A 23,746-nucleotide genomic window follows, 5' to 3' on the forward strand; every position below is an offset into this window, starting at 1 on the left:
TATTCTACTGGTGAACACAGTTCTACTGGTGAACACAGTTCTACTGATTAACACAGTTCTACTGGTGAACACAGATCTACTGGTGAACACAGGTCAACTGATGAACACAGTTCTACTGATGAACATAGTTCTACTGGTGAACAGTTCTACAGGTGAACAAAGTTCTACTGGTGAACAATTCTACTGGTGAACAGTTCTACTGATGAACACAGATCTACTGGCAAACACGATTCTACTGGTGAACACAGATCTGGTGGTGAACACAGTTCTACTGATTAACACAGTTCTACGGGTGAACACAGTTCTACTGGTGAAAAGAGATCTACTGGTGAACCCAGATCTACTGATGAACACAGTTCGACTGGAGAACAATTCTACTGGTGAACACAGTTCTACTGGTGAACAATTCTACTGGTGAACACAGATCTACTGATGAACACAGTTCTACTGGTGAACAATTCTACTGGTGAACACAGTTCTACTGGTGGACACAGGTCTCCTGGTAAACAGTTCCACTGGTGAACACAGTTCCAATGATGAAAACAGCTCTACTGGTGAACGCAGTTCGACAGGTGAACAGTTCTACTGATGAACGCAGTTCTACTGGTGAACACATTTCTACTGGTAAACATTTCTATTGATGAACACAGTTCTACTGGTGAACACAGTTCTAATGATGAACACAGTTCTAATGGTGAACAAAGTTCTAATGATGAACATAGTTCTACTGGTGAACACAACTCTACTGGTGAACACATATCTACTGATGAACACAGTTCTACTGGTGAACGATTCTACTGGTGAACACAGTTCTACTGGTGAACACAGTTCTACTGGAGAACACAGATCGACTGATGAACACAGTTCTACTGGTGAACACAGATCTACTGGTGAACACAGATCTACTGATGAACACAGTTCTACTGGGGAACAATTCTACTGGTGAACAGTTCTACGGGTGAACACAGTTTTACTGATGAACACAGTTCTACTGGTGAACACAGATCTACTGGTGAACACAGTTCGACTGATGAACGCAGTTCTACTGATGAACAAAGTTCTACTGGTGAACACATTTCTACTGGTGAACACAGTTCTACTGGTGAACAGTTCTACTCGTGAACACAGATCTACTGGTGAACACAGTTCTATTGGTGAACACAGTTCTAATGATGAACATAGTTCTACTGGTGAACACAGCTCTACTGGTGAACACAGTTCTACTGGTGAACACAGTTCTACTGGTGAAATATTCTACTGGTGAACACAGTTCTACTGGTGAACACAGTTCTATTGGTGAACACAGTTCTAATGATGAACATAGTTCTACTGGTGAACACAGCTCTACTGGTGAACACAGTTCTACTGATGAACACAGATCTACTGGTGAACTCAGTTCTACAGGTGAACTCAGTTCTACTGGTGAACAGTTCTACTGATGAACGCAGTTCTACTGGTGAACACATTTCTACTGGTAAACATTTCTACTGGTGAACACAGTTCTACTGGTGAACAAGTCTACTGGTGAACACAGATCCACTGATGAACACAGTTCTACTGGTCAACAATTCTACTGGTGAACACAGTTCTATTGGTGAACACAGTTCTAATGATGAACATTGTTCTACTGGTGAACACAGCTCTACTGGTGAACACAGTTCTACTGATGAACACAGATCTACTGGTGAACTCAGTTCTACAGGTGAACTCAGTTCTACTGGTGAACAGTTCTACTGATGAACGCAGTTCTACTGGTGAACACATTTCTACTGGTAAACATTTCTACTGGTGAACACAGTTCTACTGGTGAACAAGTCTACTGGTGAACACAGATCCACTGATGAACACAGTTCTACTGGTCAACAATTCTACTGGTGAACACAGTTCTACTGGTGAACACAGATCTACTGATGAACACAGTTCTACTGGTGAACACAGTTCTACTGCTGAACACAGCTCTACTGGTGAACAGTTCTACTGATGAACACAGTTCTAATGATAAACAGTTCTACTGATGAACACAGTTCTACTGGTGAACGATTCTACTGGTGAACACAGTTCTACTGGTGAACACAGTTCTACTGATTAACACAATTCTACTGGTAAACACAGCTCTACTGGTGAACACAGTTCCACTTCTGAACACAGTTCTACTGATGAAAATAGTTCTACTGGTGAACAGTTCTACGGGTGAACACAGTTCTACGGGTGAACACAGTTCTACTGGTGAACACAGTTCTACTGGTGAACACAGATCTACTGGTGAACACAGTTCGACTGAAGAACACAGTTCTACTGATGAAAATAGTTCTACTGGTGAACAGTTCTACGGGTGAACACAGTTCTACGGGTGAACACAGTTCTACTGGTGAACACAGTTCTACTGGTGAACACAGATCTACTGGTGAACACAGTTCGACTGATGAACGTAGTTCTACTGATGAACATAGTTCTACTGGGGAACATTTCTACTGGTGAACACAGTTCTACTGGTGAACAGTTCTACTGGTGAACACAGATCTACTGGCGAACACAATTCTACTGGTGAACTCAGTTCTACAGGTGAACTCAGTTCTACTGGTGAACAGTTCTACTGATGAACGCAGTTCTACTGGTGAACACATTTCTACTGGTAAACATTTCTACTGGTGAACACAGTTCTACTGGTGAACAAGTCTACTGGTGAACACAGATCCACTGATGAACACAGTTCTACTGGTCAACAATTCTACTGGTGAACACAGTTCTACTGGTGAACACAGATCTACTGATGAACACAGTTCTACTGGTGAACACAGTTCTACTGGTGAACACAGTTCTACTGCTGAACACAGCTCTACTGGTGAACAGTTCTACTGATGAACACAGTTCTAATGATAAACAGTTCTACTGATGAACACAGTTCTACTGGTGAACGATTCTACTGGTGAACACAGTTCTACTGGTGAACACAGTTCTACTGATTAACACAATTCTACTGGTAAACACAGCTCTACTGGTGAACACAGTTCCACTTCTGAACACAGTTCTACTGATGAAAATAGTTCTACTGGTGAACAGTTCTACGGGTGAACACAGTTCTACGGGTGAACACAGTTCTACTGGTGAACACAGTTCTACTGGTGAACACAGATCTACTGGTGAACACAGTTCGACTGATGAACGTAGTTCTACTGATGAACATAGTTCTACTGGGGAACATTTCTACTGGTGAACACAGTTCTACTGGTGAACAGTTCTACTGGTGAACACAGATCTACTGGCGAACACAATTCTACTGGTGAACACAGTTCTACTGGTGAACGATTCTACTGGTGAATACAGTTCTGCTGGTGAACACAGTTCTACTGGTGAGCACAGTTCTAATGATGAACATAGCTCTACTGGTGAACACAGCTCTACTGGTGAACACAGTTCTAATGATGAACACAGATCTACTGGTGAACTCAGTTCTACTGGTGAACTCAGTTCTACTGATGAACACAGTTCTACTGGTGAAAAATTTTACTGATGAACACAGTTCTACTGATGAACACAGCTCTACTGGTGAACACAATTCTACTGGTGAACACAGTTCCAATGATGACCACAGATCTACTGGTGAACACATTTGTACTGGTAAACATTTCTACTGGTGAACACAGTTCTACTGGTGAACACAGTTCTACTGGTGAACAGTTCTACTGGTGAACACAGTTCTACTGGTGAACACAGCTCTACTGGTGAACAGCTCTACGGGTGAACAGTTCTACTGGTGAACACAGTTCTACTGGTGAACAGTTCTACTGGTGAACACAGTTCTACTGGTGAACACAGTTCTACTGGTGAACACATTTCTACTGGTAAACATTTCTACTGGTGAACACAGTTCTACTGGTGAACAATTCTACTGGTGAACACAGATCCACTGATGAACACAGTTCTACTGGTCAACAATTCTACTGGTGAACACAGTTCTACTGGTGAACACAGATCTACTGATGAACACAGTTCTACTGGTGAACACAGTTCTACTGGTGAACACAGTTCTACTGCTGAACACAGCTCTACTGGTGAACAGTTCTACTGATGAACACAGTTCTAATGATAAACAGTTCTACTGATGAACACAGTTCTCCTGGTGAACGATTCTACTGGTGAACACAGTTCTACTGGTGAACACAGTTCTACTGATTAACACAATTCTACTGGTGAACACAGATCTACTGGTGAACACAGTTCCACTTCTGAACACAGTTCTACTGATGAAAATAGTTCTACTGGTGAACAGTTCTACGGGTGAACACAGTTCTACTGGTGAACACAGTTCTACTGGTGAACACAGATCTACTGGTGAACACAGTTCGACTGATGAACGCAGTTCTACTGATGAACATAGTTCTACTGGGGAACATTTCTACTGGTGAACACAGTTCTACTGGTGAACAGTTCTACTCGTGAACACAGATCTACTGGCGAACACAATTCTACTGGTGAACACAGTTCTACTGGTGAACGATTCTACTGGTGAATACAGTTCTACTGGTGAAAAATTTTACTGATGAACACAGTTCTACTGATGAACACAGCTCTACTGGTGAACACAATTCTACTGGTGAACACAGTTCCAATGATGACCACAGATCTACTGATGAACACAGTTCTACTGGTGAACTATCTACTGGTGAACACAGTTCTACTGGTGAACACATTTCTACTGGTGAACAGTTCTACTGATGAACGCAGTTCTACTGGTGAACACATTTGTACTGGTAAACATTTCTACTGGTGAACACAGTTCTACTGGTGAACACAGTTCTACTGGTGAACAGTTCTACTGGTGAACACAGTTCTACTGGTGAACACAGCTCTACTGGTGAGCAGCTCTACTGGTGAACAGTTCTACTGGAAAACACAGTTCTACTGGTGAACAGTTCTACTGGTGAACACAGTTCTACTGGTGAACACAGCTCTACTGGTGAACAGCTCTACTGGTGAACAGTTCCACTGGTGAACACAGTTCCAATGATGAACACAGCTCTACTGGTGAACACAGTTCTACTGGTGAACAGTTCTTTTGGTGAACACAGATCTACTGGCGAACACAATTCTACTGGTGAACACAGTTCTACTGGTGAACGATTTTACTGGTGAACACAGTTCTACTGGTGAACACAGTTCTACTGGTGAACACAGTTCTAATGATTAACACAGTTCTACTAGTGAACACAGCTCTACTGGTGAACACAGTTCTACTGACGAACACAGATCTACTGGTGAACTCAGTTCTACTGGTGAACTCAGATCTACTGATGAACACAGTTCTACTGGTGAAAAATTTTACTGATGAACACAGTTCTACTGATGAACACAGCTCTACTGGTGAACACAGTTCTACTGGTGAACGATTCTACTGGTGAACACAGTTCTACTGGTGAACACAGTTCTACCCGTCAACACAGTTCTACTGATTAACACAGTTCTACTGGTGAACAATTCTACTGGCGAACACAGATCTACTGATGAACACAGTTCTACTGGTGAACACAGTTCTACTGGTGAACACAGATCTACTGGTGAACACAGTTCGACTGGTGAACAGTTCTACTGATGAACTCAGTTCTAATGTTAAACAGTTCTACTGGTGAACACAGTTCTACTGGTAAACAGTTCCACTGGTGAACACAGTTCAAATGATGAACACAGCCCTTCTGGTGAACGCAGTTCTACAGGTGAACAGTTCTACTGATGAACGCAGTTCTACTGGTGAACACAATTCTACTGGTAAACATTTCTACTGGTGAACACAGTTCTACTGGTGAACAATTCTACTGGTGAACACAGTTCTACTGGTGAACACAGTTCTACCGGTGAACAGCTCTACTGGTGAACAGTTCCACTGGTGAACACAGTTCCAATGATGAACACAGCTCTACTGGTGAACACAGTTCTACTGGTGAACACAGTTCTACTGGTGAACACAGCTCTACTGGTGAACAGTTCTACTGATGAACACAGTTCTAATGATAAACAGTTCTACTGATGAACACAGTTCTACTGGTGAACGATTCTACTGTTGAACACAGTTCTACTGGTGAACACAGTTCTACTGATGAATCCAGTTCTACTGGTGAACACATTTCTACTGGTAAACATTTCTACTGGTGAACCCCATTCTACTGGTGAACACAGTTCTACTGGTGAACACAGTTCTACTGATGAACACAGGTCTACTGGTCAACAGTTCTACTGTTGAACAGCTCAACTGGTAAACAGTTCTACTGGTGAACACAGTTCTACTGGTGAACACAGCTCTACTGGTGAACAGCTCTACTGGTGAACAGTTCTACTGGTGAACAGTTCTACTGGTGAACACAGTTCTACTGGTGAACACAGTTCTACTGGTGAACAGTTCTACTGGTGAACAGTTCTACTGGTGAACAGTTCCACTGGTGAACACAGTTCCAATGATGAACACAGCTCTACTGGTGAACGCAGTTCTACTGGTGAACAGTTCTACTGATGAATCCAGTTCTACTGGTGAACACATTTCTACTTGTAAACATTTCTACTGGTGAACCCCGTTGTACTGGTGAACACAGTTCTACTGGTGAAAAGTTCTACTGGTGAACACAGTTCTACTGGTAAACACAGTTCTACTGATGAACACAGTTCTACTGGTGAACGATTCTACTGGTGAACACAGTTCTACTGGTGAACACAGTTCTACTGATGAATCCAGTTCTACTGGTGAACACATTTCTACTGGTAAACATTTCTACTGGTGAACCCCATTCTACTGGTGAACACAGTTCTACTGGTGAACACAGATCTACTGATGAACACAGTTCTACTGGTGAACGATTCTACTGGTGAACACAGTTCTACTGGTGAACACAGGTCTACTGGTCAACAGTTCTACTGTTGAACAGCTCAACTGGTAAACAGTTCTACTGGTGAACACAGTTCTACTGGTGAACACAGCTCTACTGGTGAACAGCTCTACTGGTGAACAGTTCTACTGGTGAACAGTTCTACTGGTGAACACAGTTCTACTGGTGAACACAGCTCTACTGGTGAACAGCTCTCCTGGTGAACAGTTCCACTGGTGAACACAGTTCCAATGATGAACACAGCTCTACTGGTGAACACAGTTCTACTGGTGAACAGTTCTACTGATGAATCCAGTTCTACTGGTGAACACATTTCTACTGGTAAACATTTCTACTGGTGAACCCCGTTCTACTGGTGAACACAGTTCTACTGGTGAACAGTTCTACTGGTGAACACAGTTCTACTGGTAAACACAGTTCTACTGGTGAACACAGGTCTACTGGTCAACAGCTCTACTTTTGAACAGCTCTACTGGTAAACAGTTCTACTGGTGAACACAGTTCTACTGGTGAACACAGCTCTACTGGTGAACAGCTCTACTGGTGAACAGTTCTACTGGTAAACACAGTTCTACTGGTGAACAGTTCTACTGGTGAACACAGGTCTACTGGTCAACAGTTCTACTTTTGAACAGCTCTACTGGTAAACAGTTCTACTGGTGAACACAGTTCTACTGGTGAACACAGCTCTACTGGTGAACAGCTCTACTGGTGAACAGTTCTACTGGTGAACACAGTTCTACTGCTGAACAGAGTTCTACTGGTGAACACAGATCTACTGATGAACACAGTTCTACTGGTGAACGATTCTACTGGTGAACAGTTCTACTGGTGAACACAGATCTACTGATGAAGAGTTCTACTGGTGAACAGTTCTACTGGTGACCACAGTTCTACTGATGAACAGTTCTACTGGTGACCACAGTTCTACTGATGAACAGTTTTACTGGTGAACACAGTTCTACTGGTGAACAGTTCTACTGGTGAACACAGTTCTACTGGTGAACACAGATCTACTGGTGAACAATTCTACTGGTGAACACAGCTCTACTGATGAACACAGCTCTACTGGTGAACAGCTCTACTGGTGAACAGTTCTACTGGTGAACACAGTTCTACTGCTGAACAGAGTTCTACTGGTGAACACAGATCTACTGATGAACACAGTTCTACTGGTGAACGATTCTACTGGTGAACAGTTCTACTGGTGAACACAGATCTACTGATGAACAGTTCTACTGGTGAACAGTTCTACTGGTGAACACAGTTCTACTGGTGAACACAGATCTACTGGTGAACAATTCTACTGGTGAACACAGCTCTACTGATGAACACAGCTCTACTGGTGAACAGCTCTACTGGTGAACAGTTCTACTGGTGAACACAGTTCTACTGCTGAACAGAGTTCTACTGGTGAACACAGATCTACTGATGAACACAGTTCTACTGGTGAACGATTCTACTGGTGAACAGTTCTACTGGTGAACACAGATCTACTGATGAAGAGTTCTACTGGTGAACAGTTCTACTGGTGACCACAGTTCTACTGATGAACAGTTCTACTGGTGACCACAGTTCTACTGATGAACAGTTTTACTGGTGAACACAGTTCTACTGGTGAACAGTTCTACTGGTGGACACAGTTCTACTGGTGAACACAGTTCTACTGGTGAACACAGATCTACTGGTGAACAATTCTACTGGTGAACACAGCTCTACTGGTGAACAGTTCTACTGGTGAACACAGATCTACTGATGAAGTTAAACGGATTGATAAATAGTGTCTCACCTGCAGCGCATAGAGGCCGTTGAGTAGAGCTTTCCCTGAACGGGACACTTCCTCCAGAAGGTTCTCTCTGCGGATCACGTTCAGGACTTCAGCCAGGATCAGGTTCTTTGATGGGTCACCCATCCATGTATTAAAGATACGGTACGGCTGGAAGAAAACAGGGTCATACTGTTACTAATAACAATCAATAATCAATCATCCAATAAAAACATGTTTGTGTTTTTAAAAAAATGATCATAGTGTAGATATTAATACTTTATCACTGAAATATCATCAAACATCACTGAGAAGAGAAACAAGCAGACTGTGATTTTTAAATATGAAGAAGAAAAAGTTCTCTGAACTTCACCTGGCCAATCAACTGTTGATTATTAATGTCTGGCTGTTATTAACCTATTAAGGCATATCATATGATTGACTGTTGATTATTAATGTCTGTCTGTTATTAACCCATTTAGGCCTATCATGTGATCGACTGTTGATTATTAATGTCTGTTAATAACCCATTAAGGCATATCATGTGAGCGACTGTTGATTACTAATGTCTGTCTGTTATTAACCTGTTAATGATCATCATCTGACCTGGATGTTTAAGTCATTTAGTTTCAGTCATTGCATTACTAACTGAATCAATGCCACTGTCATCCTCTGGATTAAAGTCTAGGATTCAGACCTTGTCAGCCTGCAGCTCGTCTCTGTGGTAATATCCTCCGGTCAGCAGCTTCTTACTGAAAGATACGATATCTGCAGGGTCATCCATTCCCCAGTGCTCATGAGCCCAGAACTTCCCAGTGGCCCCACCCCCCGTCTGAACCTCATCCACATGGAACGCACAGCCGTGCTGGAGAGGAAACATTAACACAATCACAACAATAATTTGGTAACCAAACATTTATGTAGTTACTCTAGATTCATACAGTTACTCTAGATTCACATAGTTACCCTAGATTCATATAGTTACTCTAGATTCAAACAGTTACCCTAGATTCATACAGTTCCTCTAGATTCATGTAGTTACTCTAGATTCATATAGTAACCCTAGATTCATATAGTTACTCTAGATTCAAACAGTTACCCTAGATTCATACAGTTCCTCTAGATTCATGTAGTTACTCTAGATTCATGTAGTTTCTCTAGATTCACACGGCTACTCTATATTCACACAGTAACTCTAGGTTCATACAGTTACTCTAGATTCACCCAGGTCCTTTAGATTCACCCAGTTCCTTTAGATTCATGTAGTTACTCTAGATTCACACAGTTTCCCTAGATTCATACAGTTACTCTAGATTTATACAGTTACTCTAGATTCATGTAGTTACTCTAGATTCATGTAGTTACTCTAGATTCACACAGTTACCCTAGATTTACACAGTTACTCTAGATTCACCCAGTTCCTTTAGATTCACCCAGTTCCTTTAGATTCATGTAGTTACTCTAGATTCATACAGTTACTCTAGATTTATACAGTTACTCTAGATTCGTGTAGTTACTCTAGATTCACACAGTTACCCTAGATTTACACAGTTACTCTAGATTCACACAGTTACTCTAGATTCATTTAGTTACTCTAGATGCAGTTACCCTAGATTCATTCAGTCACTCTAGATTCATACAATTACTCTAGATTCATACAGTTACTCTAGATCCACACAGTTACTCTAGATTCATACAGTTACTCTAGATCCATACAGTAACTCTAGATTTATACAGTTACTCTAGATTAATACAGTTACTCTAGATTCATGTAGTTACTCTAGATTCACACAGTTACCCTAGATTAATACAGTTACTCTAGATTCACACAGTTACCCTAAATTCATACAGTTCCTCTAGATTCACCCAGTTACTCTTGATTCATACAGTTACTCTAGATTCACCCAGTTCCTCTAGATTCATGTAGTTAGTCTAGATTCATGTAGTTACTCTGGATTCACACAGTTACTCTATATTCATGTAGTTACTCTAGATTCATGTAGTTACTCTAGATTTACACAGTTACCCTAGATCCATACAGTAACTCTAGATTTATAAAGTTACTCTAGATTAATACAGTTACTCTAGATTCATGTAGTTACTCTAGATTCACACAGTTACCCTAGATTAATACAGTTACTCTAGATTCACACAGTTACCCTAAATTCATGCAGTTCCTCTAGATTCACCCAGTTCCTCTAGATTCATGTAGTTACTCTAGATTCATGTAGTTTCTCTAGATTCACATAGTTACTCTAGATTCACACAGTTACTCTGGATTCATACAGTTACTCTGGATTCATACAGTTACTCTAGATTCATGTAGTTAGTCTAGATTCATGTAGTTACTCTGGATTCACACAGTTACTCTATATTCATGTAGTTACTCTAGATTCATGTAGTTACTCTAGATTCATGTAGTTACTCTAGATTCACACAGTTACCCTAGATTCATACAGTTACTCTAGATTCATGTATTTACTCTAGATTTACAGCTACTCTTTCGTCACTTCCTCTTTTTTTCTGATAATAATTCCACTCAGTTATCTCTCACTGATCAGTCATATTACTGTCCTTTGAACAAAGACTTGTCTGATTCAGTCTGATTTCAGGAACCTGAGCTCTGAGTGTCTGTGAATTTTAAACATTCCTGCAGACATGAAGAGACTTTCTTCTGAGGGAAATATGAGAGAGACAAAACATTAAACCTCCATCACTGCTCATACAGTAATATGAAAATGACCGACATCAGATGATGCTCAATCAAATCTCCTCTATGTAATAAACTAGCATCACTATTAGTTCAGTAATATCTACTCTATGTCATAAACTAGCATCACTATTAGTGCAGTCATATCTACACTATAGAATTTCCATTCTCGCTCAGTGATTTTATAACAATCATCCATAACCAGACATAATTATAGTATGTAAACTGCTATCCTATAATAACCTAATTGATAATCTAGTAGTAAATAGATCATATGTTTACATTCTCTATAGTTGCCATAGAAACAGCAGCTACCTTGCGAGCGATGCTGCGGAGGCTCCTGAAGAAGTCTGGAGAGGCGTGGTTATCCCCACCTTCAGCTTGAATTGGTTCAATAACGATCCCAGCCACTGGCCTCCCCTTCTGCCTCCACTTAATGATCAGATCCTCCACCTGGAGATCAGTCATTATTAACCAGTGATGATCAATAATCAATAATCTGAGATTATGATAATATCACAACACCTCCGTACCTCCTCCAGGCAGCGCGCCTCCTCCTGAGCGTTCTCACGGGTGAACTCCTCCAGAGGATACTGTAGCCGTGGGAACGGAGCGATTGGCCAATCAAACGACGGCACGTCCAGTTTGTGGATTGCTTTGGAGTGCGTTGTTGCTAGGCAACCTGAAACAGGTTGTAAATACTGTGAATTTTGGAATAATAACTCAGACTTTTATTTTGAAAGGACAGTGTAACGGTCCATTGACTTTAATTTCAAAGGACAGTGGAGAGATGTTACACTTTTATTTTAAAAGGACAGTGAAGGGGCTTAAGGCCTTTATTTTGAAAGGACAGTGTAATGGTCCATTGAATTTAACGTCTCCTGATTGTTCTCCTGATTTTGGATCTAAAAACTGACTCACTTTTTAAAAACATCAGAGATGAGAGCCTTCATCAGCTAGGAGAAACAAAACTTACATCAGGATGGGCTTTGATTAGAGGATTTACGGTAACACCAGACTAGGACGGAGACGGGACCTTACATCAGGATGGGCGTTGATTAGAGGATTTACGGTAACACCAGACTAGGACGGAGACGGGACCTTACATCAGGATGGGCGTTGATTAGAGGATTTACGGTAACACCAGACTAGGACAGAGACGGGAACTTACATCAGGATGGGCATTGATTAGACGATTTACGGTAACACCAGAGTAGGACAGAGACAGGACCTTACATCAGGATGGGCTTTGATTAGAGGATTTACGGTAACACCAGACTAGGACAGAGACGGGACCTTACATCAGGATGGGCTTTGATTAGAGGATTTACGGTAACACCAGACTAGGACAGAGAAGGGACTATATTAGGATGGGCCTTTATCAGAATATTTACGGTCTGGTACTTATGAATACCTGTGACTGTTTTGTGATCATACCTGCTGTTCCTGTTAAAGCTCTGTTAATAAATGTAATAATAATAATAATAATAACAGTGCATCTTATTTATAGGTGCCTTTCAAAGCACTGAAGGTCACTTATAAGAAAAAGTTAGAAAAGAAGACAAATACACAAGTCCACTGGGCTGTGATAGTGATTCCAGTATCAGAGTTACTGACCAAGTGTTCTTCCGTGGAAACCTCCCATGAAAGATAAAATACTGAGCTCAGGACATCCAGGACTCTGAAACAAACAGGATTATTATTATTACTATTGTTGTTGCTGTTAAACCTTAAAGGCTAAACTCCATCATACTGGGGTTGAATCCAGTCTCAGTCTCACCTTGTTGATCATACAGCTGCTCAGATCTTCATCAGACGGTCCGCTGTGACCTCGCTCCTTATTCTGAACACACAATATTAAAATTTGGGAACAATTAGTTCACAATTAGAAACACAGCAAATTATAATCTTATCAGCTCTGGATTTAACCACAGTTTAACAGCTGCAGAACAGAAAAAACAGTTTAACCATTTAAACCAGCTAACCAGTTTAACCCTTTTAACCAGTTAACCAGGTAACCAGTTTAACCAGTTAACCAATTTAACCATTTAAACCAGCTAACTAGTTAACCATTTTAAACAGCTAACCAGTTAACCAGTTTAACCATTTAAAGCAGTTAACCAATTTAACCATTTAAACCAGTTAACCAGTTAACCATTTTAAGCAGTTAACCATTTAAACCAGTTAACCAAGTTAACCATTTAAACCAGCTAACCAGTTAACCATTTTAACCAGCTAACTAGTTTAACTGGTTAACCAGCTAACCAGTTAAACCAGTTAACCAGTTTAACCATTTTAAACAGCTAACCAGTTTAACTAGTTAACCAATTAACCAGTTTAACCATTTAAACCAGCTAACCAGTTTAACAAGTTAACCAGCTAACCATTTTAACCAGTAAACCTGTTTTACCAGGTAACCAGTTAACCAGTTAACCATTTTCACCAGTTAACCAATTTAACCATTTTAACCAGTTAACCAATTTAACCAGTTAACCAGTTTAACCATTTAAACCAGCTAACCAGTTTAACAAGTTAACCAGTTAAACCAGTTAACCAGTTTAACCATTTAAACCAGTTAACCAGTTTAACTAGTTAACCAATTAACCAGTTTAACCATTTAAACCAGCTAACCAGTTAACAAGTTAACCAGCTAACCATTTTAACCAGTTAACCAGTTTTACCAGGTAACCAGTTAACCATTCTAACCAGCTAACCAGTTTAACTGGTTAACCAGCTAACCAGTTAAACCAGTTAACCAGATTAACGATTTAGACCAGTTAACCCAGTGTATTCAGGCGCTCACCCTGTACCAGATGAACATGGCTTTGTAAGCATTCTCATTGGAGCACGAGCCGCACGCCATCGTCTGAACTCGAGACATCCCACTGGGCGCCACCTGAATATGAACATTAGTAAAATTTATGTTTATAAATGATGATGACATATCATCATTAATAATATCATCATTCAAACACTCTAGTATTAACATAGAGATGTAATAGTGACAGAATGATCTCTATGATAATGACATAATAAAACACTCTAGTATTAACATAGAGATGTAATAGTGACAGAATGATCTCTATGATAATGACATAATAAAACACTCTAGTATTAACATAGAGATGTAATAGTGACAGAATGATCTCTATGATAATAACATAATAAAACACTCTAGTATTAACATAGAGATGTAATAGTGACAGAATGATCTCTATGATAATAACATAATAAAACACTCTAGTATTAACATAGAGATGTAATAGTGACAGAATGATCTCTATGATAATAACATAATAAAACACTCTAGTATTAACATAGAGATGTAATAGTGACAGAATGATCTCTATGATAATAACATAATAAAACACTCTAGTATTAACATAGAGATGTAATAGTGACAGAATGATCTCTATGATAATGACATAATAAAACACTAATATTAACATAGAGATGTAATAGTGACAGAATGATCTCTATGATAATAACATAATAAAACACTCTAGTATTAACATAGAGATGTAATAGTGACAGAATGATCTCTATGATAATAACATAATAAAACACTCTAGTATTAACATAGAGATGTAATAGTGACAGAATGATCTCTATGATAATAACATAATAAAACACTCTAGTATTAACATAGAGATGTAATAGTGACAGAATGATCTCTATGATAATAACATAATAAAACACTCTAGTATTAACATAGAGATGTAATAGTGACAGAATGATCTCTATGATAATAACATAATAAAACACTCTAATATTAACATAGAGATGTAATAGTGACAGAATGATCTCTATGATAATAACATAATAAAACACTCTAATATTAACATAGAGATGTAATAGTGACAGAATGATCTCTTTAATAACAACATCATAAAAACATTGATATGTATATAGAAAGAGTGTTACTGACCGAGAGCAGACTCTCTGTGATTTTATCTGGAAAGTTCTCTGGAGGTAGGATGCCGAGGGCAGGCCGGTTCACCAGGGTGCTCTGAAACATATAAACATTTGAAATAACTACATACAATCACAGTTTCATACATAAATATTTTTATTTAACGTTTGGTGGGTAATCAAAAATTCACCAGGTTGTTTGGGTTGGACATCAGTTTGAGCAGAGCTGGATGGTTATAACCTGAAAGAGATGGAGAGATAAACACATGAATAAACAAATGAATGAACATATGAATGAACGTACGAATGAACAGAAACAAAGTGATCTATAAAGTCATATAGGATTTGATTTGCTGGGCTGATCATCACTGACCAATAGGGATGGAGGAGATCTGTGTGTAGACGTCCAACATTCTGTTTCCATCCACGTCAACCAGGTAGTTCCCCCGACTCTCCTCGTAGTTACAGAAGAAATTTATGGCCCCAACATTCTGATAGTGAAATATATATATATATATATGTATATGTGAGTTCTAGAATAATAACAGAATAATACAAATAAATTAAGGCCCCAACATTCTGTTAATATATATATATATATATGTTTATCATGTAATACCTTTAAAAAAAAACCAAAAACAACAACAACAGAAATTATGACCCCAACATTCTGCTTACAAAAAATTTATGTTAATAATATGATAAGAATAACATAAAAAATTATTATGGCCAAAACATTCTGTTAAAAAATGTGTATGCTAATTATCTAATAAGAATAGAATGATAAAAAATAAATTATGGCCCTAACATTTTGTTTATAAATATATATGTGTTAATCATATAATAATGATAATAAAATAATGAAAAAACAAATTCAGCACCCCCATGTTCTGTTTATAAAAAAGAATACATACAGTATATATACATACATAAATAAATATACACACACATATAAATACACACATACACACACACACACCTACACACATACACAGACAAAGGCATGACTACAGCTGTGTTAGAGAGTCAGTGAAACATCAATCCACTCAGATAAGAGCTCTGCAACAATCACTGCTCAGGGCTTTATTAGAGCTGCTTCACTGACTTTACACAATTACACAGCCATCTGCCACACACTAAGACTGTCACACACCCCCACACTAACTTCTTTATAGACTAAAGCTCCACCTCCTCCACCCCAGCCTCCTCCTTCATAGACTAAAGCTCCACCTCCTCCACCCCAGCCTCCTCCTTCATAGACTAAAGCTCCACCTCCTCCACCCCAGCCTCCTCCTTCATAGACTAAAGCTCCACCTCCTCCACCCCAGCCTCCTCCTTTATAGACTAAACCTTCACCTCCTCCACCCCAGCCTCCTCCTTCATAGACTAAAGCTCCACCTCCTCCACCCCAGCCTCCTCCTTTATAGACTAAACCTTCACCTCCTCCACCCTGGCCTCCTCCTTCATAGACTAAAGCTCCACCTCCTCCACCCCAGCCTCCTCCTTTATAGACTAAACCTTCACCTCCTCCACCACAGCCTCCTCCTTCATAGACTAAAGCTCCACCTCCTCCACCCCAGCCACCTCCTTCATAGACTAAAGCTCCACCTCCTCCACCCCAGCCTCCTCCTTCATAGACTAAAGCTTCACCTCCTCCACCCCAGCCTCCTCCTTTATAGACTAAACCTTCACCTCCTCCACCCCAGCCTCCTCCTTCATAGACTAAAGCTTCACCTCCTCCACCCCATGCTCCTCCTTTATAGACTAAACCTTCACCTCCTCCACCCCAGCCTCCTCCTTCATAGACTAAAGCTCCACCTCCTCCACCCCAGCCTCCTCCTTCATAGACTAAAGCTCCACCTCCTCCACCCCAGCCTCCTCCTTCATAGACTAAAGCTTCACCTCCTCCACCCCAGCCTCCTCCTTTATAGACTAAACCTTCACCTCCTCCACCCCAGCCACCTCCTTCATAGACTAAAGCTCCACCTCCTCCACCCCAGCCTCCTCCTTCATAGACTAAAGCTTCACCTCCTCCACCCCAGCCTCCTCCTTCATAGACTAAAGCTCCACCTCCTCCACCCCAGCCACCTCCTTCATAGACTAAAGCTCCACCTCCTCCACCCCAGCCTCCTCCTTCATAGACTAAAGCTCCACCTCCTCCACCCCAGCCTCCTCCTTCATAGACTAAAGCTCCACCTCCTCCACCCCAGCCTCCTCCTCTATAGACTAAAGCTCCACCTCCTCCACCCCAGCCTCCTCCTTCATAGACTAAAGCTCCACCTCCTCCACCCCAGCCTCCTCCTTCATAGATTAAACCTTCACCTCCTCCACCCCAGCCTCCTCCTTCATAGATTAAACCTTCACCTCCTCCACCCCAGCCTCCTCCTTTATAGACTAAACCTTCACCTCCTCCACCCCAGCCTCCTGCTTTATATACCAATGGAGTTTTTGGTTGTTTTTCTTAAAGACTAACAGTCTCCACCGACAGTCTCTGACCTTCACATTATTGATTCCTGATCAGGTAATAAGGTCTTAGATTATTCTAGAAAATACTGTGATTCTGCTTGAATCCATAATTGATTATCAATGAAAATACAAAGAATGACGAGAGGTTAGAATTGCTCATCTTTAAGCATAAAATATGCAGTAAAAAGTTTTTACAGCATTACTTTAAAATAACTTTATAATTTCTAGAAATAAGGAATTGTTCTTGTTTTGTTCTCACTATTGTGAACTTAGAATCCTTTCTGTAGACATGTCTGTCTAATTTTTCAGGACTACTCTACACTAAAATAACTGGGATTATGTATCTATACAGTCCAACATAGATTAACATGTACTCTGGACTCACCTGGATTTCTCCCAGCTGTTTGGTCAACTCCTGTAGAGAGAAATAAAGGCCTCAATATAGATGTGGTTGTACATAAAAAGATGTGGTTCTAGGTAAATAGATGTGGTTCTAGTAAATACATGTGGTTCTAGTAAATAGATGTGATTCTAGTAAATAGATGTGGTTCTAGGTAAATATATGTGGTTCTAGTAAATAGATGTGATTCTAGTAAATAGATGTGGTTCTAGGTAAATATATGTGGTTCTAGTAAACAGATGTGGTTCTAGGTAAATAGAAGTGGTTCTAGGTAAATGGATGTTCTAGGAAATAGATGTGGTTGTAGCAAATAGTTGTGGTTCTAGTAAATAGAAGTGGTTCTGGGTAAATAGATGTGGTTCTAGGTAAATACATGTGGTTCTAGTAAATACATGTGGTTCTAGTAAATAGATGTGATTCTAGTAAATAGATGTGGTTCTAGGTAAATAGATGTGGTTCTAAGAAAATAGATGTAGTTCTAGGTAAATAGATGTGATTCTAGTAAATAGATTTGGTTCTAGGTAAATAGATGTGATTCTAGTAAATAGATTTGGTTCTAGGTAAATAGATGTGGTTCTAGTAAATACATGTGGTTCTAGTAAATAGATGTGATTCTAGTAAATAGATGTGGTTCTAGGTAAATATATGTGGTTCTAGTAAATAGATGTGATTCTAGTAAATAGATGTGGTTCTAGGTAAATATATGTGGTTCTAGTAAACAGATGTGGTTCTAGGTAAATAGAAGTGGTTCTAGGTAAATGGATGTTCTAGGAAATAGATGTGGTTGTAGCAAATAGTTGTGGTTCTAGTAAATAGAAGTGGTTCTGGGTAAATAGATGTGGTTCTAGGTAAATACATGTGGTTCTAGTAAATACATGTGGTTCTAGTAAATAGATGTGATTCTAGTAAATAGATGTGGTTCTAGGTAAATAGATGTGGTTCTAGGAAAATAGATGTAGTTCTAGGTAAATAGATGTGATTCTAGTAAATAGATTTGGTTCTAGGTAAATAGATGTGATTCTAGTAAATAGATTTGGTTCTAGGTAAATAGATGTGATTCTAGTAAATAGATTTGGTTCTAGGTAAATAGATGTGATTCTAGTAAATAGATGTGGTTCTAGGTAAATAGATGTGATTCTAGTAAATAGATTTGGTTCTAGGTAAATAGATGTGATTCTAGTAAATAGATGTGGTTCTAGGTAAATAGATGTGATTCTAGTAAATAGATTTGGTTCTAGGTAAATAGATGTGATTCTAGTAAATAGATTTGGTTCTAGGTAAATAGATGTGATTCTAGTAAATAGATGTGGTTCTAGGTAAATAGATGTGGTTCTAGGAAAATAGATGTAGTTCTAGGTAAATAGATGTGGTTCTAGGTAAATAAATGTGTTTATCAGCCTTTGTCAGACATGTTTTCCAGAAACATTCCTCAGTGATGATCTCAGTGTGTTATCATAGATGTCTGAAGTGTAGATCTGCTGATTCACTGATTTATTTTTAGGAACACAAAGGAACATTGGCAGAACATTCTCCAGTATGTTTGTTCTTAAAAACTGTGAGTCACAAGAGTTTGGCACTGATGATGATGATGATGATGTGATATCATTATGGTTTTTATTATTACAGTTCCTATAAATGTATTCACCCCCTTGCACATTTTACCCTGTTGTTGATTTTATAAATCAGTCATCATCTGAATTCAAGATAAAAACAATACATAAACCCTCTTTAATGTCAAAGTGAAAACAGATTTCTACTCAGTAATGTCAATGAAATAAAAACCTGTAAAATCAGTGTCTGCATAAATATTCAGCTCCTTTAAAGAGACTGAGCTGATCCAGCAGAGGTCCAGACAGTTGGTGCTAGTAGTCTCACCTGAGCCTGGAAGGTCCAGTCACTGGTTCATCAGTATTCATGGCTACCATTACACCATGAAGACAAAAGAACACTCAGAGTAAAGGTTAGTGAAAAGTCTAAATCAGAGGATGGAGACATCACACACTGGGTGGGCATGCAAGAAGGAGACTAGTGAGAGAGGACACCAAGACACCTATGACTACTCTGAAGGAGCTCCAAGCTTCAGCAGCTGAGATGGAGAGACTCTGCAGACAACAACTGTTGGCCGGGTTCTTCAGCAGTCAGAGCTTTATGGGAGAGTGGCAAAGAGAAAGACACTGTTGAAGAAAACTCAGATTCAATCTGGACTAGAGTTCACCAGAAGGACTGTGGGAGACTCCATGGTCAAGAGGAAGAAAGTTCTTTGGTCTGATGAGACCAGAATGGAGCTTTGAGACCATCAGACAAGACACCAAACACTGACATCACCACAAACACACCATCCCCACTGTGGAGCACGCTGGTGGCAGCATCATGCTGTGGGGATGCTTCTCAGCAGCAGAAGCATCCAGAGAAAGCTACACAGAAATGGTTTAAAGACAACAAGGAGAATGTTCTGGAGTGGCCGAGTCAAAGCCCAGACCTCAATCCAAAAGAGGATTAGTATCTGGACTTTAAAGGTCTGTTCAGTCCTGATCCCTGATCAATCTGACAGAGTTTGAGTAGTTTATCAAAGAAGAATGGAGTTAAATTCCAGAGTCCAGATGTTTGATCCTGACTGAGACCTATCCAGACAGATTCAGAGCTGAGACTGCAGACAGAGGAGACTACACCCCAACCCTAACCCTAGGACTGACTAGAAGGAGGAACATTTATGCCGTCACCGATTTTACAGTACAGACTTGTTTGTAATTTGTTTTTCTGTTATTGATGGCAGGAAAATGATCCTGTCTCTTTACTGTGATTGGATGATCCTGTCTTTTTCCCTTGTCTTACCTGGGATCTGGGTCCAGGTACGCTGGTTTTCATGGAGGGTCCACTGTAGTCATAGTCCTGCTCAGTCTTTGGTGCTGCTTTACTGACATACCTACAGGCTGCACACAGACGTTAGCGAGTTATTGTTTAAATGATCATAGTAAAGAATATTAATCTAGTCGGGTAGATTCTGGTGTTTAGGTCATGGTCACTGAGGGAAACGTCAAAGTTTCACCACAACACTTCCTGTGAGACAAAGTAAGGTTTCACATGTTTACCTGAGACTCACCTGGAGTCACACCTGAACTGTTAAAGGTGTGTAACAGGTTAACCTGAGACACACCTGGAGTCACACCTGAACTGTTAAAGGTGTGTAACAGGTTAACCTGAGACACACCTGGAGTCACACCTGAACTGTTAAAGGTGTGTAACAGGTTAACCTGAGACACACCTGGAGTCACACCTGAACTGTTAAAGGTGTGTAACAGGTTAACCTGAGACACACCTGGAGTCACACCTGAACTGTTAAAGGTGTGTAACAGGTTAACCTGAGACACACCTGGAGTCACACCTGAACTGTTAAAGGTTTATCAGGTGGATAAACCGGTCAGAGCGGCATTACAGTAGATCTCAGTTTTCACAGTCAGACTAAGAAGGCTGATCTGATTGGATCATTGTACTGAGGATGTAAAATGCTTTGATTGGTGGGATTTTTTTCTTCTTGGTCTGTTTTCTTGAGATAACATTAATAAAACCTTCATTATATCCATAATTATTATGTGAACTCTAATTAATGCTGCTGAGGTTCAGTCACACAGCCTTGAACTGTGAGCTCCCCGCCAAAATAAAACTTAATATTAAAGACATCCAACTCTGAATCGCCCATTGTTCTGGAGTCATAAAACAGAGCAGGTTAAAGATTTATTAATAAAGATACAAAGGCGGTAAAATCACAGCTGATGGCTCAGCGTGTCAGGGCCAAGTTGGCGGCGAGGTCGTTAACGCGACCAGGCCGATTGATGATTGACAGCAGAGTCGACCTTTGAGACAAAACTGAGTCCACAAACATTTACTCTCATTAGACAATAATATAAAGTCCTGGGTTTGTAACACTGCTGGGTTCAAAATAAACCCCATTAAACATCTGAAACAAGAATAAAAATCACAACTTTCATTTTAAATCCATAAATCAGTAAAGTTAGAGAGACTGGAGCAGAGTTAAAGATCATTCTAATGTCTGTATTGATCCTGTTTCTGTCTCACTAAAACACTATGGCTCAGCGTGAGTCTCAGTCATGACAGGAACATTACCATCACTATTATTATCACTATTATTATAACTATTATTATCATTATTATTATTGTTATCAATAAACATTCCATCCTTTAAAACATTTAAAACAGCACAGAGAAAGTTAGAGGGAACATTCAGAACACAAAACAATGACTGAGTTGTTTTATTTACCTGGAGCACTGAGACGGACGTTTCTGTGAAGAGAGACTGCAAAGTGACGACCGATCAGGGAGGACGCCATGATGAAGAGTCTGAGAGGAAGAGGGTAGAGAGAGAGAGAGAGGGAGGGAGAGAGCAGCCGCCCTCAGAGTCTCACCTACCCAGATGGGGAGAGAGAGATAGAGCGAGATAGAGAGAGAGAGAGAGAGAGAGAGAGGGAGCCAATCAGCTGTGAGCTCAAGCTTTCATTAACACAATCATCAAAACATCAGATTACTGTAATACAATGATAAGAAGAGTGTTTTTTTATCATTGTTACCATTTAAAGAACTTTAGATGAATGTAAAGAGCCTACAGGGTCAGACTTTAAGTCAGTCTGCCATTAAGTCCTTCTTTCTGGGTTTTGTGAGGCTCGTACACGTTTCATTTTGGCCTCCAGGTTCACAGTCGTGTGTTATGGACCGTTTCTGTGTACATCTCAAACGGCTTAAATGGCTGCAGAGGGCTCACCTCATCTAACCAGGAGCTGCTCGGTCAATTTGCCAAAAAATAAAACGGGGCAGAAATAAACAAAGACCCGTACTGGATACGTTTAGGAAAAAATTAGGTCCACATCAGAAGAGTGGATCACAGCATGGAATTCATTTCTGACTGAGTTCTACAAAGTTTTCACATCTTTACAGAAAATCCTCTCATTTCTCCAGAACACTCTGGTCCTGAAACAGGAAACACTAGAGACAGACAACACACAGTTAACACGCCTAAGCCTCACACTAGAGACAGACAACACGCAGTTAACATGCCTTAACCTCACACTAGAGACAGACAACACGCAGTTAACATGCCTTAACCTCACACTAGAGACAGACAACACGCAGTTAACATGCCTAACCCTCACACTAGAGACAGACAACACGCAGTTAACACGCCTAAGCCTCACACTAGAGACAGACAACACACAGTTAACATGCCTTAACCTCACACTAGAGACAGACAACACGCAGTTAACACGCCTAACCCTCACACTAGAGACAGACAACACGCAGTTAACACGCCTAACCCTCACACTAGAGACAGACAACACGCAGTTAACACGCCTAAGCCTCACACTAGAGACAGACAACACACAGTTAACATGCCTTAACCTCACACTAGAGACAGACAACACGCAGTTAACACGCCTAACCCTCACACTAGAGACAGACAACACGCAGTTAACACGCCTTAACCTCACACTAGAGACAGACAACACGCAGTTAACACGCCTAACCCTCACACTAGAGACAGACAACATGCAGTTAACATGCCTTAACCTCACACTAGAGACAGACAACACGCAGTTAACACGCCTAAGCCT

At 40.1% G+C, this 23,746-nt stretch overlaps 1 protein-coding gene across 1 annotated transcript in view; it reads right to left on the reverse strand.

The window, feature by feature from the left end:
* Window positions 1-22,541, reverse strand: part of abat (4-aminobutyrate aminotransferase) — a 34,145-nt gene extending 11,604 nt beyond the window's left edge. The window contains exons 1-13 of the mRNA XM_041817301.1: window positions 22,402-22,541; window positions 20,958-21,055; window positions 18,111-18,140; window positions 15,633-15,750; window positions 15,451-15,500; window positions 15,276-15,356; window positions 14,151-14,243; window positions 13,128-13,190; window positions 12,965-13,028; window positions 11,881-12,029; window positions 11,663-11,800; window positions 9,335-9,502; window positions 8,662-8,808 (exon numbers count right to left, since the gene is read on the reverse strand). Coding sequence (XP_041673235.1) covers window positions 8,662-8,808; window positions 9,335-9,502; window positions 11,663-11,800; window positions 11,881-12,029; window positions 12,965-13,028; window positions 13,128-13,190; window positions 14,151-14,243; window positions 15,276-15,356; window positions 15,451-15,500; window positions 15,633-15,750; window positions 18,111-18,140; window positions 20,958-21,055; window positions 22,402-22,471 — 1,269 coding nt within the window. The 5' untranslated portion in view covers window positions 22,472-22,541. The remainder of the gene's footprint in view (window positions 1-8,661; window positions 8,809-9,334; window positions 9,503-11,662; window positions 11,801-11,880; window positions 12,030-12,964; window positions 13,029-13,127; window positions 13,191-14,150; window positions 14,244-15,275; window positions 15,357-15,450; window positions 15,501-15,632; window positions 15,751-18,110; window positions 18,141-20,957; window positions 21,056-22,401) is intronic.
* Between the last annotated feature and the right edge of the window lie 1,205 nt (window positions 22,542-23,746).

This window comes from Cheilinus undulatus, linkage group 21, assembly GCF_018320785.1.
Source record: "Cheilinus undulatus linkage group 21, ASM1832078v1, whole genome shotgun sequence".
NCBI classification, from domain to species: Eukaryota; Metazoa; Chordata; class Actinopteri; order Labriformes; family Labridae; genus Cheilinus; species Cheilinus undulatus.